General features: G+C 43.0%; 2 protein-coding genes across 10 annotated transcripts in view; both read right to left on the minus strand.

The window, feature by feature from the left end:
- Window positions 1-7423, minus strand: part of LOC133137236 (potassium voltage-gated channel subfamily KQT member 4) — a 62588-nt gene extending 55165 nt beyond the window's left edge. For both annotated transcript variants that reach the window (XM_061255374.1, XM_061255373.1), the window contains exon 1: window positions 6490-7423. In XM_061255374.1, coding sequence (XP_061111358.1) covers window positions 6490-6791 — 302 coding nt within the window. In that variant the 5' untranslated portion in view covers window positions 6792-7423. The remainder of the gene's footprint in view (window positions 1-6489) is intronic.
- Window positions 7424-14642: 7219 nt separating this feature from the next.
- The window catches only part of nfyc (nuclear transcription factor Y, gamma), a 27034-nt gene continuing 24176 nt past the window's right edge, over window positions 14643-17500 (minus strand). For all 8 annotated transcript variants that reach the window (XM_061255028.1, XM_061255025.1, XM_061255027.1 and 5 more), the window contains 4 exons: window positions 17360-17500; window positions 16627-16734; window positions 16367-16426; window positions 14643-15915 (listed from right to left, as the gene is read on the minus strand). The exon at window positions 17360-17500 is cut by the window's right edge and continues 15 nt beyond it. In XM_061255028.1, the coding sequence (XP_061111012.1) occupies window positions 15793-15915; window positions 16367-16426; window positions 16627-16734; window positions 17360-17500 (432 nt within the window). In that variant the 3' untranslated portion in view covers window positions 14643-15792. The remainder of the gene's footprint in view (window positions 15916-16366; window positions 16427-16626; window positions 16735-17359) is intronic.

Raw genomic sequence — 17500 nt, forward strand, 5'->3', positions numbered from 1 at the left:
TGTGTACTTGTGTGTATGTATCTTTGTGTGTGTATTTGGGAGAGAAAGAGTGAGAGTGAGAAGACGTATGAGCTTTAGTGTTTCATATTAAACAACCCAAAAGCTAACAATTTGGTTCAAGGCTATGCTATGTTCTTCTCAGAAGATACTGAAGATTGTGCGGAAATAGTAATTGCACTTTGTGAGAGACTATTACTCGGTACTTGCTGACAGATAATACAGCGTGAGAGAAACAGAGTGCTAGTGTGTGTGTAGGTGTGTATACATTCAAAAGCATGTGTATATGTTTATGTTACTGTACGCATCCCTGTGTCTGTGTGAAATCTTGTACATGATTGTATACATGAAATTATAGTGTTTATAGTATATGTTTATGAGAGCTTGTTGGTGTATGTGAGGGGTGTGTGTGAGAGTGTGTTTTTTAGGTGTTAGGTCTGTACGTAAATCTGGATGTGTGCAAGCATGGCATCTTGTGGGTGTTCAAGCACATGTAAGTTTGTATGTGTGAGTATCTATTTGAAAGTGTGATTGGACTCATTTGTGTGTGCATGTGGGTGTGCGCACGTATGTGTGCGTGTGCGTTTGTGTGCGAGTGTGTGTGCATGCGTGCGTTTGTTTGAGCGTGTGTACTGCACTGCACATAGACAGCTCTCATTCCCTCTGGATTTCCCTCTCCTGTAAACACAGGATGACATGAGCAGAGAGACAGCCGGTCTAGTTTAAACAACAGGAGGGTGAGCGGTGGCACTTCAGAACCTTCCAGACCCGCAGACCAAACCCAGTTGACAGAGCGGCACAGTCCACCCAGGCACAGCCAGAAGCTTCATCCTTACACACACTCAAGGTGCTGCTGTCACAGAGGTACTGACCCAAAGCTAGTTCCAAGCTCTTCAGAAGGCAGCCTTCCAAAACAAACACACATACAGTCCAGGACAGCTGTCCCTGGGAACATATACCCTGGACAACACATACAGTCCAGGACAACTGTGACTTTCTGAAGGCATCTGAATTCAGGATAGGGTATAAGGTAACAGCATGAGGTAACAGGAATAAGTGGAGATTAAAAGCACAAAAGCATAGTATGCAAGAAAGTATGCGGTTATCCTATATGCAAGGGGCATGGAACTCTGGGCTTGTAGATGTGCTGAATTTTTTGTTTTACCTTGAAGTCAGCAAGACTGTTGAGATGAGTTTTACCCAAGTAATCAGTTCCTTTAATTGATCGGTTAAATGCTGAGTGAAAATTAAAATCAGCAGGGCCTGCGTATTCCCGGTACCGCCTGCTAGACGTAAACAACTTTATTCCTGCCCCTCCATTCTGCGTTATCATCATCCTGTACTAGTGCAAGGCTCCAGTTCTGAAGTACACTGACTAGGTAAGGAAAATATGCAGGGTTATGCATGCAGATTGAAAATCAGCAAAAAAAAAAGTTTGAGGGGGGTTTTAAAAAGCTAACGTAGCTAGGTTTAGCTAACTTTCCCTTTAATGATATTTCAGTGTAGACAGAAGGAAGACCCAAGGTTTCACAGGAGCGAGTAAAGTTGTTGATTTTGTTGAGAGATGAAATGCAGGTTATAACTCGTTATAACCTGTCAGTTTGAAATCGACGATGGCCGGAGTATAATTCTGATAAGCCGTGTGGGACGTGTAGCAGCTACTATGCGTAGCAGCAGAAGCCAGCAGGTTCTTTTTTCCTTGTGTGTTTATAGGGGATTAGCTGTTGGAGAGTGCAGTGGAACACATATACACAAGGTCTCGGCACAACCGATCATTTAAAGAGCGGAAAAAATCCCCTCCAGGTCATAATTCATAATTCGTTATTATTATTGCTAAGGAATACTCAGCCACTGCTGTTCTCAAAACACTGGTCTCCACCGGACAAGCAGCGTGGCACCTTGCCTTAGCTGCGCATCACAAGAGGAGGAGAAAAATATAAACACAATACAGTAAATACAATACTTTAAAGGTCAGCTATCCCCAAACTTGAAAGGTTTAAGCTGGTGGCTTACCGGGGAAGCCACATCAATTAGACACATTGTTGCAAGAAACCATTTATAGAGCTCAAAGGCTTTCAAAATCTCTTTGAACAACTCTCACTGTAAAATACCTGCTGCCAAACCAGCCCAGTTTTTTTTCAATGCGGTATCCCTGGAGTTTTATGGAGAAGAGAGATTGTATCTATATGTAGGTAAATACACAAGACAATATATCATGGTTTCAAAGATACAAACATTATTGCTTTCCCTTTTCCTAAAAGGCACCAGGGGTGAGTTTATGAGACACTGAAACCCAGGAACGCAGTTTGGTCAGATTTGCCAGACATTTATAAAACAGCCAGGACTCTGGAGTCGGTTTACAAGTCTGAAGGCAAAGAACATACTGAGAAACTTCATGCAAAAAAACACACATTTCAAGGACCATTACAGAAGGGCAAGAACCAGTACAGAAGGCCAAGAACCAGTACAGAAGTTCAAAAATGGGAGGGATTGATTGCAGACTGGCCAATAACGCTGGGCCCTGACATTCCCCTTTTAGCTGAGCTATATTAGGTAGGTTTGTGCTTTGCATATTCAGCTATGGTTCATCTATAGGTCCCATTTGAGTTGCCTGGGCCAATCACTGAGGACCACACACCTGATTTAAACTGTTCGTAATTTTCTGACAGTTTCCACAAATCGATACTTTGTTATAATCTTTGTTCAGTCAATAATCATTAAGATAACAATGGGGTAACCTATGCACACCAAACAATTATTAAACACATTTGACTTTGGTCTTTTGACCCACAAGTTAGAAAAAATAAATAAATAAATGTGTGCGCATACCTGCATGCGTGCATGTTTGTGTTGGGGGGAGAGTCAGAACTTTTCCTCTGTCTTGCTTGCACCTCATTATGCATAATGATGTACAGATAAATGTGCACATTTGCAGTATCTAAAGTCCAATGGCTCTATGCGATATTGTACTGCTAAACAATCACTCCAACATACCATCTGAAATACTCCCCGCAGTTTTTTGCCATCGAGAGCGAATACTGGAAGTCCACTGAAAGAGTATTTCAAAACTGAGCAAATGAGCACCACAGATTTGGATGTAACGTGCCTATGTCCATATGAGCTTCTGACTCATATCTTTGTTTTATCAGACTATAACTTCGGCCAAAGATTACAGGAAAAAGCTAAGTCTACATTCAGCCACAAAGTTTTAATGAACATCTGTCTCCTCTGCGACTCATCTGCGATTGATCTGACTTAAACTGATCTCATCTTCCTCCTGCTGAAGACAGACACCTTCACAGCAATAGTTAAACATAGTGTGTAATTTAAATGCATTCTAGGCAAAACCTTTGCAAACTTTACCAGAAGTATACATTTGACCCTTGCTTCAAGAAGCAAAGATATGATAAATATAGGCTGAGGATGGCCAAAAAATTCAATATATCCCGGTAAAACATTAAAAATATTATGCAACAATAAACATTGCACATTAAAATACAATTATCAATAGTTGAATTATACAGAATTTAATTTGAATAACGGCTGGTGAAATAACAATAAAATATGCTCATAAATAAAGCAGTAAATGAGGGAAGCAAGATTTAAAAACATGGTTACGTTATGCACAGCTAAGCTGGGAGAACAAAGAGAAGCAATACTGACGGAAACTTTGTGTGGAGTTCCTGGAAACATTGGTCTTTACGCATCTCAATATTCTATACCAACATATACTGATGACTGGTGACTTTTCAAAGGTGGAATTTCTGTAATGTCAAGACTCAAGTGCTGAGAATTTATAGAGCTAGCCATGCTATGTTAATTGGTGGTTAATTTTCAAATCCTTAATGACTTTCTCCCCAGACGCATACAGTAATTGTAGTGTAAACATCAGATCATTTTAAGTAACTCTTGGTGCTTTTAAACGGTAGATAAATTTAAGTGTCACCTCAACAACACTCACAGATCTCCTGAGTTCAATAAAGCTAGGGAAGGCGATCTTTGGGCGTGAGCAGAATGTGTGCAGAAGAAGAAAGATTTTGAATGTATACAGCAACGGAAAACCCACCCCCTCCTCCCATTTTGATAGGCAGGTAAGCCCGCTAAAGGGAACGATGAAAAATGGAAGTCCCTGAAAATCTGTCCTGGGACAGTAAGAGATATCAGATTTTTTTTCCCAGAGCAGTTGCTTTATTGCTAGCTGTCAGAATGTGACAAAAGACAAATTCACCAACTATTACCAAAAACAAATCACCTACCCCAGCTTTAACAAGCTTGCCTCTGGATTATTGTCCCTCTTCTTTCACTGTTACTGATCAAAATCTTAGTTCCAGGATGAAACTAAGACTAAAGATCAGCCCAAGAGGAAGTACTTGCAGGCTACTGTATTTTATTGAAGGCTATTTTCTTCTGCGGTCTTCTAACTCTAAACCACTTTTTGTGGTTTCCTCCTTCCTTTCAGTTAATAGGAGACTGATGATGATAATGATAATGACAATGATAATGACAGCAATTAAGTTAGAAACATAGCATACTATGCCAAACATAGTCATTCCCTGACAAAAATAGTACAGTATACAAATTGATTCACTGCTTTCTTGAAAACCATTCTTTAAAATAACTGAGTCAAACAAATGTCACCTTCTGTTAATTTGTGTTCAGTGTCATTTTCACTGAGAAAAGGTGACCTAACTTACACTTTGCTCAACAGCAGTCAGTTTCAACACCCCTCAGCATGATGTCAGCAGGGGCACCCTCACTTGCACAAGCTGCTCACAATTGCACAATAACAAAACTCAGCCTCACTCCAGGGGAACACTTTCTCCATGCGCTCTTCACACATATATTTCTGCAAGGGTCACCGTGAAAGCAGAGACATTGCTGTAAGTAGTCTCCATAATCAACAGATGAATCCCAATGACAGTGACCTCATACCAAAAATAGCCAACAAAAATAAACAACAACCCAATAAACAGATAAAAAACAATCTTTGGTTGGATTTACACCACTTGCTGAGTTGCATAGTTGGATCTACTTCCCCTTGAGTCCATTTTCAAATGCATATTGATCTTCTCAATGAATCTAATTGAATACTATACTTATAAACATACCCATTAAAGATAATAGTAGATACTAGGCTCATACTGAAAAAAATGACCCTAGGTGCCCCTCAAGTATGTTGACACATTATCAGACTTCACATATTTACAGAAATAAATATATATATATATCACCCTGCGTTGAATATAGTCACCCTGTTGACCCACCAACTTCTGTCAAAAGAAAGTATACAACTGCCGGTTGTCACTAGAATTACAATATACGCTTGAAAGCAACAACTTGTTTGCTGTAACACTTAAAAAACCATGACATCCCAGACACTTCAAGTGAACTCCCAAAACAGAGTGACAGGTGACGAAACTCATGATGGGGTCAATGAAAAAAATGAAAAAAAAGTACATGTTTTGCTTCCATGCATTTAACCAGTCACACACGCGATTGGGACAGAGAGTTATGAAATCTTACTAACTGCCTTCTAACGCATGTGCTATGTGGCAAAGCGTTATTACATAAGAAATTGGTTACAATCGCCTGCTTCTCAAGTTAATATATAGGCTACAATGTCACATCGGTCACTTTGCCTACGATATTGCTCAGATTAAATAGGCCGGAATTCCGTTGCCCGTGCTGTTAAGAGCTGAATCTAGAGCATCGTGGTAAAATGAATGAACTTTTGGAATAACTTTTGGTGAAGTTACATGAACGTGACAGATTCATTTTGGTTAAATAACAAATGCTAAATTTCAAGCTGCATACATTCCGTACACACATTGTTACTTTTCTGTTTCCACATGTTCACAAAGTGCCAGCGCATTTAACGTGCACGACATAAACAGTTAAATCCAGTTGTTGACAGCTAAATAACTTTACTCGTCCTCCAACAGACATAGTACAATTTTTCTCAGGTTGAATAAGCAAAGAAGAATAACGGGTTTTTTTTGTACGGAAGTTATGTATTTTCCCGGTGCGCATCAGGTTTCCATAATTCGGGGGATTGCGGGTGTGCCCCAAGATCTCTATATTAATATAATTGTCTGTAAATCAGAGCGTGCGTCACAAGCAAGTATTTTAATCATTACAATGTTTTGACTTGAACACCCGTGGCTCTCAATGATTTAAAATGGTGTTTAAAGGAAAACATGCGACTGGTTTAGTTACGCGCCCAGTTTCGTGTGGTGATGATATACTTTGTCAAAAAGCTAACTGCTTCAACAGCTCACATATAGATTGTTTCATTAAGGGCGCGTCGTGAGATTCAAATGAGAATCGCAGGTATCACGCAGACCTGGGTAAATGATTTCACTCCAAATAGGGATGCATAATCTAAGCAATACAAGTCAGCACTGGACAGTTGTGGCTACTGATAAAAATATGTAAATCGATTTTTTAAATTAACTTTTTAGATTTTATTTTGCAAAAATTCAAGTTACTCACATGAATGCATGGTAGATAAAAGCCCATCCTCTCGGCCTCTCCAGGACATTGTACATGTAGTTCTGCAACTTTCTGTAGCGCTTGCTTGAGGCTGAGGCAGACGCCCGGGCTCCAGGAGGCACGGGTATAGGGGTACCAAGAAGTCCGGTGCGGTGGGAAGGGTGTCCACGCTCCGGGGTAGACGGCTCGCTTCTCTCCGTGTGAACAGCAGTGAGAGCGACAAACTCTACCCGTCTGTCGTCGTTTGGAGCTGGGGGACTCAACATTCTAATACCGCCGTTATTCGATGGACTTCCTAACATTCTCAGTGTGAATAAGTTATGTAAGTACCTGATAAAAATATTCAGTCTATTTCCATGTAATATTTACAATTTATATTGTTCTTCATTCGATTCATGGAAAGTTGTGCTTGTCAGGGTATTTAATCTGACGAGAAATGTATGCGCTTTCGTCTTCAGCTGCAACTGATAGTAACGGTTTAACTTACAAATAATTATAGACAGCATATTTCTTATTAGAGCCTAATTATCTACAATTTGCTCCAATTATGTATAAACACCACGCAAATACATGTGACATACTAACGTGCGTCTAAGGCTTGAGAAAGTAGGCTACATCAAAATACCCGTGAAATACATAGCGTTCTTCTACGTTGCTGTTACGTTTCAGCCTTGATAACAGAATACACGATTGTACGAAGTAGTTGTATACACTGTAACAGAAATGCCATTTTAAGAAGTAACCAACATCTTAGTCATTCATAAAAGACGCACCAACTTTTAATTAGAGCTGCCATAAAATAATGATCAAGCCATATCTCTGGCGGCAACTATACCCAAACAATACCATGGACATTGTGAACAAGCATTTCAAAGTTGTTCGGTCAGCATTTATGATAGCAACCATAAACCCTACTTGCACGTTGGCCAGTATCTTTTTCTCAATTAGTCCACGGCAGCGGACATCATGCCCTCTCGCTCTGTCCCCTGTTCGCCTCCAATGCGTTTTGCTGACCCGGTTCAAGCGGGCAAGCCCTTGATGTGTTTAGATATCAGTAAAGACTTTGAAGTTCTGTGATTCCGGAGACCCCCCTAGATCGTCACTGACGTGTCACCTGGTCCAAAGAAGAAACTGCGACATTGTCAAACTCCGTGGTCAAACAAATAACCTCACGAACGGTTAGAGCAGAGGAGAATTGCTACGGTGCTCGATCGCAGAAACGGAGAGGACGCACGGAGTGACGGAAAGAGGGAAGGGGAGGGGAGTATCTATATTCGTTACTGGGAAGTTTAGGTTACATTTGTTTGTCTAATAAGTGATGTGGCCCCTTTCCCATTGAGTGCGACTCCTCAATCTCCACAAAACAATTGGCTATATGTCACTTATTGCTATTTTACATTACCCTTGAATCTTCACCGCGCCTATATTTAAACCACCAGAAATATTTTTTTAAAGGTCACAACGCTCGTTGCGGGCTGAAATGTGACTTCTAAGATTCAGCTGTGTCATTATCACAACAAACTTGTGAAACGGTAATTTTCCCAAATCCCCTTAACACGTGGAACATCCCGTCACACGGTATAACTTTATCGTATATGTAGGCTACATTATGTTGAAAACACATCGTTTAATCATTATAACGAGCCTAATCTCAAAACAAAGAATGTTTATTAGCAAGACAAAGAGCCTCTTACCAATGTATAAAAGCCCAAATAGGTCTGGGCTTACCCTCCAAATCACTTAACATATTAAGCAAGGTAGTAAACTGTACTATATCGTACAGAGCAAAATACTTTCGCCTATTTCAAAATTTCATAAACAATACAACACGATAACGTGTAAATTAAAATAAATACTTGAATTTAAATAATATAAATGTACAATTGAATGGATAATTGTTGCTATAATGGAATATAGTGTAATATAATGGAAGTGGGGTGAGACTGTCCATCTAAGGGGGAAACTACACAGAACTTACTGTAGAGTGAACAAGATAAAAAAGGAAACACACACACACACCAATAAGAACAGGGTCATTAAGAAAATGCCACACTGTGCCAAGCCTATAATTAGCAGCAACCAGATTTCTGACTTTTTGCCAAAATTTGGGTTCAACATAAAGCTGCAATGAAAGGTCATCGACTGTGCCTAGCACAGAGTAAGGGGTCCACCAAGGCCAGGTCTTGTGGATGACAAAAAAGAAATCACCACGTACTGGAATTCAACAGATGTCACTGCAAAGTGCCATTCTACAATGTCAGGCATCACATTCAGCGTTTAAAGAACATCAGACTGCATCAGAAGGGAGCTTAGTTGCCTTTAATAATGTGGAAGTGTGAGAAATGAAATAACTAAATGGCAAATGGTAAATAATTACATTACAGGTCTAGTCATTCAAAGCAATGGTCACATGTATGGTCACATGTATGTATTTAATCTCTGTACAACTCTCAGCAAGACTTTGCACACCAGATAGATAGTATGCTTTTGTATAATCTTGGAGCAGGTGTGCACCGAAAAGCGAACAATCAACATTTTGTCCCAAGTCTCATTGAAAACAGTATTATTTTGCACCTATTTTCAAAGAGAACCTGCCCAATGAAGGACAAGCTATGAAGATGGCCTGCAGCCAATTGCAAACATTATTGTTATATATCATTTACATAGTATTACATGTATTACTGACAATGTGGTGTTCCCTCTCCATGTCTTCTGTCACGTCGGTCCTGGGTTCGCTCCAGGGAGGCTCTCCCATTGCTTTGAACGGCATGGGAAGTCTTGAGAAGGTGACGACTGACCACTGGGAGGTTCAGGACGAGGGCTCCCCAGGACCAAGGCCACGGGATTAACATCAAAGCTTCTGAGGAGGAAATCAATCTGTGGACTCACCCCCAACCCCGAACCCTGCCCTCACCTTCCACTCAGATCATTAACACAGAGACGGAGCCAAACCAACAGCTTTCACATTCAGGAAAGGGCTCTGACAAAGCGCAACAGCTGTGCAAGGTCACAGAGGCACCACACACACTCACAAACACACATGCACACACACAATCTCAAACACACACACGCACACTCAAAAAAACCCACGTGCACACACGCACTGTCAAACACACAAGCACACTCTCTCAAACACACACACACACACACACACACACACACTCTCAAACACACACACTATCAAACACACACGCACTCTCACACACACACACTCGCACTCTCAAACACACACACTATCAAACACACACAGATACATACACTCTCAAACACACACTCAGGCATACACACATGCACACGCACACACACTCAAGTACACATATGCACGCACACACATGCTCAAACACACACATAGACACACATAGACACAAACACATACACATGTGTCCTTTCAAGCACCGATTCAAATAAACAAGCGCACAGTAGCGAGCGAAAGTGTTTTTCCATTGGAGCGTATGGTCTTTGGCAGTAAGAGGGAACGAGAGCAGGCGCGTTGCCCGTGTCGTCCTCCCATCCCGCCGCCCTCTGCGCACAGTCCCGCAGTCACTCGCGCCCCACGGAGCCAAGGGCAGCTCAGGGACCCTGTGAGAAAGAAACAAAAAAACACCCACATCAGCAGCGTCGGTCAGGCCCCAACCTTCCGCTTCCGCTGCGATCCAGGGATTTACTTACATCTCTCCTAATGGCTTTCCCAGACCACAATGTTCAGTTGACTCGTTTCGAGTCCTCGGCGCTCTTTCCTCTAGATTCCACGTTATCAAAAAAATTAAAAACTCTTCCACCCTAAACAATGCAGACAAACGGTGTGCTATCGGTTTGTGATCTCTCTGTTTGCCACGGGTCATTGCAGAGAGAGGACACCACACCCATATGAATCAAACTCATGTTTGAGGGCAGCAGAAGCAGAGTGTCCAGTTTTCTTCTGTGAGTAAGTGTAGGGTTCCTACAGAAATTAATACACACAGTATATTAATGAGTGGAATTTAAAACTATAATGATGTGTGAGAGAGAAGAAAAAAAAAGGTAATGTACTGATGACACCGCCCAGCTGATATAGAACAATAATATTGTTGCAGAATGTATTTCTAAAAAATGGTCATCATGCTTTTTGTACAGTGCATCAACAGAGAGTGATCTATCAGCCCTGAGGAACCTGGAAGAAGCATTATCCCCTGTGTTCTACAACAACATGGCACCATAAAAAGGAACCTGAGTTTTTTTCTTGTGAATTATGCAATGGTGATTACCAAGACTGCTTTCACAAGGACATTGCAAGCACACACACACACACACACACCCACACACACATACATAAACACGCAAAGCCAAATCCAGTTTGAATTACAAGAATGCATATTAGTTCAAGTCGTAAAGATATTGTACCTGCTTTTTAGTAACATTTATTTCTCAGCAATTTTTAGCATTTTAAATGTGTTTTATCGAAAGATTTGAAATATACATTTTGTTACTGCAAAGGTGACACATTTATTTATGGTCGTATAAAGTGCCTGTGTCTCCATAAAAGCTACTTAGCTTTTTCATTGACCTTTTGACTTCAGGCGTTGCCTACAATGACCCCCCTGGGTCACTCAATCAACTATAATCGACTGCAGGGTAACGCCCCCAAAGCACCCTCAGAATGTAGGCTATTGGGAGGGGACTCGAATGAGAGGACAAACATGATTAAGATTTATTTGGTAAAACTCAGTTCAGCATCCTGGGGCGATGCAAAAGGACCCTCTTTGGGTTCTCTTTTTTGCTTTCTTACTCATGATTCATCACTGAACTCATTGAAAATAAACACTATAGTAACAGGAATAGCTTGAGCAGCCGAGACAAACCAACCTGGTGACATAACAGCCTAGCTGGTTTCAAGGTGGCTGTGCCCTAGTGCCAGTAGCTACAAAAAAGCTAACTTTATTGCTATCAAATAAGGGTCTATTTCAAATTTGAATGTAGGGTCATATCATATTGAAGGTGAAAATCAAATGAACCAAAGTGCTTAATATCTGCCTGAATGGTTAGTCCAGTGTGGAAAAAATATGCTAGTCCAACACGCATTGACCTCGGCATACAAAGCCAGAGAAGGAGAAGAAGACAGAGAGCAGGACAATATGGGAGAACTGACATGTTCTTATCTCTCTTGTCTTTAGTTCAGCCAGCATCCCCAAAAGTGTCACTGTGTGCCCCAACCCCTCATCTCACCCCTTAACCAGGGACAACCAGCAGGGGGTGGACAGAAACCATCTGGAGGGCCCAGCTGGGGCTGGCCCTGCACCCACTCCACTTGGTTTTGGGGCGCACTGTATACAGAACTACAAAGGAGGTGCTGACACTGCTACCCCAGCCCCACATCCCCTCACCCCCAGAATAAACAAATGTAAATACCACGTGCTCATACATCAGACCTTCCGGTTTGACCTTTCGGCTTGCACTCGGTCCTACCAGGCTCGTCTGTCAGCAGCATAGCTGTAGAGTGTGGAATGAGAGCACAGCTGGGAGAGAGAGCCCCCCTGTCCTTAGCAGTAGACTCACAGCAGCGTATGCGTGTATGATAAAGATTTACAAATGCAGCACAGCCGAGGGGAAGTGGTGTGAAAGGCATTGTGTGCTTCACTGTTGTGAAGTGAAAAGGTGAACTTTGATTTCAGCTTGTCTGTGAGTCCCTGCCCCCCACCACACACACACACACACACACACACTGTCTAACCTAAATAACAGACAATTTGGCCACAGATAACTGGTCCGGTTGTTACAGTAGCTACACTAGTTACAATGCAAATGACAAAAAGAAAATATGTACAATTAAAATAACCAGGAAATAACAAATTGAACAACATTCAGAAGTTATGGTTTCTAGGTTTTTATCGAGTAGCAGTTGTTTTCTTCAGTGCGGGGGTTCTATAACAGTGGCCGCATCACAAGTTCCAATGTCCTGCCAAAGCGGTCAGTCCAAATTCATATTTCAAAGACTCCTTGATCCCACATGTGCCGGTAGCCAAGAAAAATACCGCTGTACAATCCTATTCATGCATGGATTACGCAGAACTATTCTTCAAATCCCCGCATTTCCCTTATTAGGCCAAGCGAGCAAAAGTCCGTATTCATTAATGCAATCATTGTTCAACGATTAAGTTGATTAAAATGACATGTCCATTTCAGACGTGTATGAAAAAATCTTGGCTTTTGTTCTTTTTGGTTTCTCAAATTCCAAATTCGCCATTTGGATATAAGGCATTTCCCACCAATCAATTTTCTCCATTGACGTCGACTAAAGGAGTGGTCGCAGATCTTGGAGAGGGGGGCGCATCTCACGCTTTCTCTGAAACCTACGTTATAAAAATGTTTCAGTAGAGGCCTATTTCCTTTTCATATTCATAAGGAATGTTATATGAGCTCCGAAAATCCATGCCGGCTCGGGCCAACTCGTGACACCATTGTCCTCGCTGCAAATTCTGCAACACCAACTTCGTAACCAACTCACAGTATTCTTTGTTTTACAATTTAGCAAGCTTGGGAGCATGCTGCTTCTTTTGGTTCCAGATGCGTCGCCAGAATTACATAAAGGAAAAAGGTCAAATTAGCCTAGTTGAGGGGAAACTATGGCAGCTAATAAGGTCATAATTTGATGTTTGACAGCCAGCAAATGTAAAGGTGATATGCCCCCTTGTGGTTTGGCTGGTATATTACAACGTACATTTCATGCATTCGCTGCAGAGGTTGTGTGACCTATGCTGAAGGCCTGAGGTACCAGACAAGGCGTGTTTTCATCCGACCCGTTCACAAATTGAAACTTAGTCAATTCAAACAGAAAAGCCATTTTACTACACGCCGCATCAGCTTTCGATTCAGTGGCTGATTAGATTTTTCGTATTTTGTCTACGGTTTGTAACATTTGTATCCAACAACGCGTCACCGAATGTCACAGAAACTTTGTTTCAAAGGCATGTTATCGCTGTCACGCGTTTCTAGTGCTTTCCGATCAGCAGATATTCATGGTTATGCCCAAGGAGGATGATCAGTCTCAGATTTACAGAATGAGTTGATCATTTCACACAATACACACATACGCGTAAATTATGAATGGTTGTATACAGAGCACCCTGGCAACCCCTATGCACTCCAAATTCCAGACAGGTCTGAAATCACGTTTATTTTATGAGATAATTATTTACATAGCAGCATATTTCGCCACCAAGCTCAAACTGACTATTAATTCTAGCCCAAATTCCGAAAGGGAATTTATGAATCGTAAATTAGCTTCCAGCGTTTTAAAATGTCACTCGCTAAGGAGACTTTTTCAGTTCTCAGAATGACTGCAGGCAAGGTTTATTTTCTGAAGAATGAAGCAGAACGCATTTCATGATAATTACCACCTAATTAGTAATGATTTAATTGTAAGCAAGACACACTGGGACCATCATTTTGATCATAAAAGTTAAAGAGGTGCAAGTTCAATATACTGTAGAAAATCAAGCATGCTGAGAAACGGGGAGTGCGGGTGGTCTCTTGCCAAATCGCACAATCCGCTTCTCAGTCCCGTTTAATTTATTAAAACAGGAACACAACAGGAGTATCCAACTGCAATTCCACCGGGTCACAATATTATTTCCGGTCTACTCTAGAACCTTGGGACCTAAGAAATCCCTGTAGTAGAGACCTCGTGACTGCCTTGGTCTTGTGCGTCGGTTTATAAGCAATGCAATTCCTCTGAATACTCACCAGCGTTCAAAAGGATACACATTTCCACACATCGTTGGTCACATCGTTGCTAATTCTCTGTATTCCCCAATGTAAGCCGCCGTCACACCACCCCTCCCCCAATTCACTTGCTTCCAGTAGTCACCAGCTACCCCTACAAGACCCAATTCCTGTGAGGTCATTGGGAAATTAAGAGCCAATATCTACAGCCTGACTTAAGGGAACAATTAGCTGGTACAGATGAGTGTCAGCATATCTCCCTCTCATTTCCACTTGCAGCCAATGGGGATATAACATAGATGTGAGTTCTGATGGCTATACATAACCCGTGAGCACTAATTAACCCAAAAGTACAGTGCCAGTTTCACACGAGGATTTATATTTAATTCAGGTGGAAATGCAGACAAAATTGGGCAGACATTTTAGGGGCACACAAACGACAACAAAAAAACAGACCAATTTCATCTCTTTATTTGAATTTTCTCACAAACCATTGTTTGTTTACAAAAAAAGAACAACAAAAAGTAATAATTGTACCTATCTATTGCATATCATGCTGGCAGTTTTAACTACATGCAAAACAACAATTATAAGAACTGTAATAATAATTACGACAAAGTAAAGGGACAGTCCAATTGCGGGGCGGGGGGAAATGATATTCCGATACGAAAAAAAAAGAGAAAAATTCTACATTACATTTATGAATTCTTACAAAAGACGTGATGATAAAAAAGTGGGTTTGTTGCTTCACGGGAGAGGCCTGCTGTAGTTTGTACAGGGGACAAACACTGGGGTAGTCCAGGAGAGGTGGAGCGCCTCCTCACTGAAGGAGGTAACGGAGAAGCGGAAGGGAGGTGCCACTCCCTGTTGTAAGAATGTGGGAGGGGCATGGGAGGGGGTGAGGAGGAAGCGGGGAGGGGGTGGTTCCTGATTTATGGTCCGGAGGGACTGATGAAGGACTACACAAGACAGAACCACGCCACGAGGGTATACTGTACAGAGAGGTGTGCACATTACTCACACACACACACACACACACACACACACAAGACACACAAGACACACAAGACACACGTGTACACACGTGTACACACGTGTACACACGTGTACACACACGCTCGCACACACACACACACATACATACATACACACATGGACGCACACACTTGCACATACACACATGGATGCACAAAACACGTGTGCATGTACACACACTGGCACGTGCATGCACACAAAAGGTGCGGGAAGTAGGACATGGAACAGTGGGCTGATGTTGGGGATTGAGAAAATGACAGAGTGGAAAGACAAGATCATTAAGAGTGTGAGTCCGGTGCTAAACATTGTGTTGAGCGTCACTCCAGTGAGCCAGTGTGGGTTGTGTTGGCCATTCGATGGACCATAGAGGGCGTGCTGGGCACAGCTCGGGAGAGAGTGGACAGGAGGGCAGCTGTGCTGGCTTGACTCGGGAGAGAGACAGGATCTCAGTGCTTGGGGGGACGGGGGGGACAGGGGGTGTGGGACAGGGGTGTCCCTACGACCCTGGACCAGTGAGTTATTGCGTTGTGGTTGCCAGTCTTGGGGAGTCGGGCTCTTGGCAGGGGGGCCTCAGTCCGCGCTGACCTGCGTGGTCACCTGACCGTCGGCCGTCTGGCTGGTAGACTGGATGAACATGGGCTGGGCCAGCTCCTGCCCCGCCGGCATCGTCACCTGCTGGATCTGATACAACTGCTACAGAGACAGGGAGACAACCTGCTTAATACTGTCCTACTGCTGAGAGAGTCAACCTGCTAAATACTGTCCTACTGTTGAGAGAGTCAACCTGCTTAATATTGTCCTACTGCTGAGAGAGTCAACCTGCTTAATACCGTCCTACTGCTGAGAGTAAACCTGCTTAATACTGTCCTACTGCTGAGAGAGAGTCAACCTGCTAAATACTGTCCTACTACTGAGAGAGAGTGAGACAGGCTGCTAAATATGGTCCTACTGCTGAGAGAGAGTGAATCAGGATGCCACACTGCCCCACTGGAAAAGGGGTTGTTCAACAGCTGGAAGGCAAATGTGAAAGAGGAAAACAAAACAAAATGAAGGACAGAAAGGGAGGTGAAAGGGAAATGGTGAAAGGAAAGGAGGAGTGTAACTAAAGCAGAGGTGAAGAGTGTGTGCGTGTGTGAAATCTTACCTGTCCATCAGTGAACTGATTGAACTGCTGTTGTCCTTGCTGTACCTCGGTCTGTGTAATCTAAGCACAAAGGTAGAAGATCCGTTAAACCCGCTGACACAGTGGAAAACCATGCACAAGTTACACAGCAAAAACGTTGAAGGCGTGTTATGCAAAACTCAGCACTGGAGAAATACCGACACTCATGGAAGCACGACCTTCCAGGACCACAGTCACTGAAGAACAGTGGGTACCGAGGAGAGTCGTTTGGAGAGCGTTACCTGCTGGGCGTTGGTGGCGAGGGTCTGAATCTGTCCTTGAACGACCTGTGTGCCAGAGACGGGCTGGGCCAGACGGATGTACTGTAGCTGGCCTGTGTTGAGCTGCACCTGTGTGACATGGCCACCGGGAGGAGACAATGAGTGATCTTTTCAGACAAAGTCATTTACAGGAGCTTTAAGGGAAGAGAACTAAGTGAGAGGCTTAAAGGAGCAGCAACAACTGCACTATGCAAAAGCAGAATGGGAGATACTGAATATAGAGTGATCGGGGGATGCGACAGATCTAAAGGCAGCAGTCCTGCAGCTGAAAAGAGCGGCTTTCAGACACATTACATCAGTCACAGAGAAGGTTCTGGATGTTGGTTTGACCCCCCCCAAATCTGAATTTCTACCCCTCCCTTCTCTCCTCTCAAGTGTTCTCACTCTTTCCTTTCAAACCCCACTCATAGGAATCAGTTGGATCTCCCCCTGTGAACCACCCACAGGTATCTACCAGATCTCCGCAGATCCACTCACAGGAACCTGCTGTATCCAACATCCTGATCCAGTCACAATAATCTGCTGGATCTCACTCCCCCCCCCTCCTGATCCACCCACGTAAATCTGCTAGATCTCTCCGCGCCCTCTCCCCCCTCCCCTGATCCACTCACAGGAATCTGCTGGCTCCTCCACCCCCCCCCCCCCCCCCTTCCCCCTTCCCCCTTCCCCCCTTCCCCCCTCCTGATCCACTCACAGGAATCTGCTGGATCTCTCCCGTGTTTGTGATGATCTGCTGCATGACCTGCATGGTCTGCCCGGCGGGCTGGGCAGTCTGAGCCTGGCCCTGCGCAGCCGCCTGTACGATCTGTACCTGCTGCCCCTCGCCCACCTGCAT

Source organism: Conger conger, chromosome 9 (genome assembly GCF_963514075.1).
Source record: "Conger conger chromosome 9, fConCon1.1, whole genome shotgun sequence".
Lineage (NCBI taxonomy): Eukaryota > Metazoa > Chordata > Actinopteri > Anguilliformes > Congridae > Conger > Conger conger.